General features: G+C 62.8%; 1 protein-coding gene across 1 annotated transcript; it reads left to right on the forward strand.

Annotated features, from left to right (window-relative positions):
- Nucleotides 1-1,206: 1,206 nt before the first annotated feature.
- MRGPRG (MAS related GPR family member G) lies at nucleotides 1,207-2,115 on the forward strand. The gene is given in 5 exon segments (XM_042959642.1): nucleotides 1,207-1,575; nucleotides 1,578-1,722; nucleotides 1,725-1,803; nucleotides 1,805-1,963; nucleotides 1,965-2,115. Coding segments are annotated over 5 exon segments (903 nt in total).
- Nucleotides 2,116-4,784: the final 2,669 nt, after the last annotated feature.

A 4,784-nucleotide genomic window follows, 5' to 3' on the forward strand; every position in this document is an offset into this window, starting at 1 on the left:
TGTCGAGGGGCCGCGCTCCCTCTGAGGCTCCAGGGAGGGTCCTTCCTGCCTCCTCTAGCTTCTGGGGCTCCAGGCATCCCTGGGCTTGTGGCCGTGACCCTCCAGCCTCTGCCTCCGGGGTCACGTGGCCCCTCCTTTCCCTGTGCCTCTCTTCCAAGGGCAGAAATGCTGGGGGCTGGGGAGCCGGTGGCCCAGCTGGGGCTCTCAGGCTGTAGGACACTGGCTCCCCCACAGGTCACCTGTGTCACAGAGATGAGCTTGAAGCCCTTCGGGAAACATTAGGACGCACGGCATGTTCGCGACATAATTTCTGACACGGAGCCCAGAGCTCTGGGAGTCTCCAGCAATTATAGACCACGGGCCGTGGAGAAGGAAATTCCTGGTCAGGAACGTTCCAGGCTGGGGGGCTCTGCAGGACGAAACTTGGAAAAGCACTTTAGCCCCAGAGAATCTGCTGATGACTAGGGCCCCAGGGACTGTGGTTGGCGGGTAGATGAGAAGGGGGGGCGGTCCTTGGGAAAGGGGGACCGACCGACCTCTGCGGACCACCCACGGCAACACCTGCCCATCATGGGATCCAGCCCCAAGCCAGGCCCTGAGAGGTGTGTGAACAGTCAGTCCAAGAAGGGGGGCAACTGAGGCACGGGGGTGTTAACTCCTTCTTTCAAGGCCACACAGCCTCCACACAGGGCCCGTCACCAAGGCCCCCACCCCGGCTTTGAGGGTTCAGAGCAGCACTCGGCCCCACCTACCCTGCAGCAGGAGCCCCAGGGCTCAACCCCTGCCCTCCCGCGCCCGCCCAGCTGTCCCCACAACAGCGTCTTCCTCCCCCTCCCCCTCAGCCGGTGCAGGCAGGACAGCGTCCCCGGGGCCATCGATGGACAACACCCCTCAGACTTAGCAGGAGTGTGGTCCCCCCCAGTGGGAAGCCCGGCGCAGGGTGCCTGACGGAGGGAGGACGGCCCCGCCATGTGTGGGCCACACGGGTGTCCCCGTGCCTGCAGAGACCTGCCCCGCCCATTGCTGACCTCTGCCACCACGAAGAGCCCCGCACGTCTTTCAAGCCCCCCGCCCCCAGCAGCCACCATCACCTCCGTGCCCCGTGCCTGGCACATCTCACCACCGAGTCTCCTGCTGAGGCCAGAAGGGCTGGGCATCCCCCGGGGGCCAGGGGGGTGGCCCCCGGGCTGGGCCTGTCCTCCCGGGATGACCCCTGCCTCCTGGGGCGGTGCCCCTGGCCTCCCTCGGGGCGATGCCAACACCAATGTCTGTGCCTCCTTCCAGGGCCTGATGCTCGGGCTCTGGAGAACCTCCAACAGCGCGCTTCTCGACCTCACTCTGGCCGTCGGCCTCGGAGGGCTGGTGGGGGGCGGGCTTGTCCTCTGGCACCTCGGCTTCCGCGTCAGGAAGGGCCCCCTCTCCGTCTACGTCCTCCGCCCGGCCGCCGCGGACAGCCTGTTCCTCTGCTGCCAGCTGGGCTTCTCCACCGTCCAGGCCGCCCTGGGCTCCCGGGACAACCTGTCCTTCGCGGGCTTCTCCGTGGGGCCGGGGCTGCTGGCGGCCTCGGCACCGAATGCAGCTGCCTGTCCCACGTCTTCCCCACCTGCTGCCCCGGCTGCCGGCCCAGACACACCTTGGGCATCGTCTGCGGCCTCGTCTGGGCCCTGAGCCCGCCGGCCATGCTGCGGCCTGCCAACGCCTGCGGCCCGCTGCGGCCCGCACCAGACCCCTGACCTGCGTGCGGTACCACGCGGCCAGCGTCACGTGGCTGCTGTCCCCGGCCTGCGCGGGGGAGCCCGGCGCCCTTCCTCTGGGTGAACTGCTGCTCCCAGCACCCGCGGCCCAAGCTGTGGGGCTTCGCTCCTGGCTCCGGGCTCTTCTTTTGCGGCCTCCCGCTGGTCTTCTGGAGCCTGTGGCCCCTCCTCAACCTCCTGCGGCCCCTGTTCGGCCCGCTGGCCACCCTCCCGCCACACCAAGCCCTTCATCTGCTTCACCGCAGGCCAGCAGCCGGGCAAACGCCAGCCGCTGTGCGTGGTTCTGCAGAGGTCCCTGAGGGAGGAGGCCGTGCGGGGGGCCAGGGGCCAGTCTCTGCCTCAATATAGGGCCTCAATATAGGGGCCGCCCCAGCCCCGGCCAGACCCTTCCCGGGTGACCACCCCCCAACACCCCAGCTCCCCAGTCGGGACCCAAGGGCTGAGGACAGAGTGAGGGCCATGGTCCTGACCCCTGTTGCCCAGCGCGGCCTGTAGAGCCCCGGGGGGTGGGGCGGGAGGGAGGGACAAGGAGCCGCAGACCCCCCTCCAGCTCAGGCCCCCACCGCACACCTGCAGCAGCGCTGAGGACGGGCACCCCCCACCCCGCACGGCCCTGGAGGGGGGCTGGAGGGACAGGAGCCCAGGCGCTGGCTGTGCCGCGCTGTCCGCCACTACGACGGTGCTGTCGCTTCTTCCTCCGCGGGAAGGTCGTGGAACCCGGCCTCACCCCAGCCCCCCACCCGCCGACGACCGCCCCGTCCCACCCCGTCCCGTCCTCCGGGCGGTTCCCCATCGGCTGCCAGATGGCGCTGCGCCCTCAACAAGCGCGCCCCGAGCGGGCTCCACGCGGGAGGGTGGCCGCGGCTCGGCCCCCTGCCCTCCCGGGCCCACCGCCGGCTGCCTGGAGGGTGTTCTGGCCCCCAGCCCCCATCCTCCCCGGTTTTCTGGCTCATCCCCCACCCGTTGCCCCAGCCCTGCCCGCCCCCTGCAGACCCTTCCCTGCCCGGTTTGCCCTGGGGCTTTCCTCCTGAAAAAATGGGAGGGACAGGGACAGACCGGGAGAGACAGGGAAGGACAAGGAGGAGAGACGAGGGAGACACCGCGAGAGGGGAGAGAGGGGAAGGAAGGGGGGAGGAAGAGGGAGGGCAGGGAAGGGGGAAGGACAAGGGAGAGACAGGGAGGGGCGGGGAGGGAGGGAACTGAAGCCAGGCTTTGTAGCTTTCAAAGTGCAAATCGCTTTAAGTGTTTTCTGAACACTTTAAAAAAAAAAAAAGAAAGAAAAAAGATAGTCCGTGGTCATTGTCAAAACGTTCAAGCCCTGCAGAAAATACTGCAAAGATAAATCACCAAGTGTTTGGACCCAGGGGAGGCATGTTGGGTGCGAACGCTTTAGCTGTGTTCCTGGAGACCCACAGAAACTTCAACCGGGACCGAAAGGAGGTCGTTCCATACATGCTAATTCTGCGCCTGTGGCAACAAAGCATTTTACAACTGCGGGAGATTTGTCTTAGAAAGGTGTGCAATTTTTTCACCAGAAGATTTCTGTGTTGCTCGGTTTCGGGGTGGTGATGCGGGGGTCTGGAGCCGACGGCCAAGAAAGAATTCTTGAAGATGTCTTCGGTGCAGAAAGGCGATTTTATTAACGCGCAGGGACAGGGCCCGCGGGCAGGACTGCACCGGGGTGTGAGGCTCCTTAGACACAACAAAGTTGGGGAGGTAAAGTCAAAAGAGAGGCCTCCAGAGGGACTCGGAGGCGCTAAAGACAGCTCCTAAAATGCACGAGGCCTGGCTGTTGTCCAGCGAAGGCTGTTTTCCCTCTAGGAAGGCATTAACAGTAGGACCGTGGAGGGTTCCAGAAATGTCAGACTCTGGATTTGCCTCAAGTGTGTCAATGGGCTGCAGGTCATAAGGAAACTTCCTTCCTGCCTTTGTTCCCACATCACTACGGAGGGGAGGGCGATGCTGGGGCTCCAGGAACCTGAGTCTGGGTTACCGGGGATCCGACTATTGGCGAGATTGCCTTTTTCTTGTAATGTACTGAGATATTTGTGAACTGATGGAAACTATGCCTTGCATGACTGTGATCTCTATCAGCCAGCCATCTCTTTCCTTTCCTTTGTCCTTGGGCCACCGGGAGTGCCCGAGGAATGTCACCTGGTGGGGGGAGGGAGTGCTAGCTTGTATTTTCTCCTCAGCCCGCCTTAGGCTCCCTCATCACTCCCTATGGGAACCTGGGCGAACATCGAGGAGTGGAAAGACGAGAGGCGCCTGGGTGGCCCAGTCGGTCAAGCGTCAAACTTCAGCTCAGGTCGTGATCTCGCCTGTCCCGAGTTCGAGCCCGGCGTCGGGCTCTGTGCTGACAGCTGCTTCAGATTCTGTGTCTCCGTCTCTCTGTCTCTCCCCTGCTCGCACTCTGTCTCTCTCTCTCTCTCTCAAAAATAAACATTTAAAAATTAAAAAAGAAAAAAAGGAAGTGGAGAGATGAGAAAGTCACCGGTCGCCACCCGCACCGCGGAGACACTGGCTTTTGCGGGTTTTCTGTGCCTCCCCAGGAAGCCAGGGTTCCGGCCCCCTTTGATTCCAGCAGAGGGCGCCAAGTGCGGACAGTCAAGAAAGAATTCTGGAGACGTTTTCGGTGCGAAAAGGTGGTTTTATTAAAGGGCGGGGAAGGGACCCTCGGGCAGAAAGAGCTGCACTGGGGTGGTGAGGAGTGATTGATTCTATACTTTTAGGTCGGGAGGGGCAGAGATCAAGGCAGTTTCCAAAAGGATTTTCACATGTGAAAAAAGACAAGATCCTGGAGGTCTGGCTTTTCTCAAGCTTTTGGCCCCTAGGAAAGCATAACCTCGAGGCAGCGGTGACTTCCTAGGGGAAGGTCCCTGCCTCTCAAGTACGCGGCGTCGGAGGGCTGCAAGTTGTAGGGGACTGAATTTTAACTTTATCTACATTTCTTTCGCCTTTGTGCTCCTCAAGTCTAAGGGCTGGTGCTGCAGCTCGGGGAGGGAGGGGGCGAAGCATCCAGAGCCCCGT

This window comes from Panthera tigris, chromosome D1 (genome assembly GCF_018350195.1).
Source record: "Panthera tigris isolate Pti1 chromosome D1, P.tigris_Pti1_mat1.1, whole genome shotgun sequence".
NCBI classification, from domain to species: Eukaryota; Metazoa; Chordata; class Mammalia; order Carnivora; family Felidae; genus Panthera; species Panthera tigris.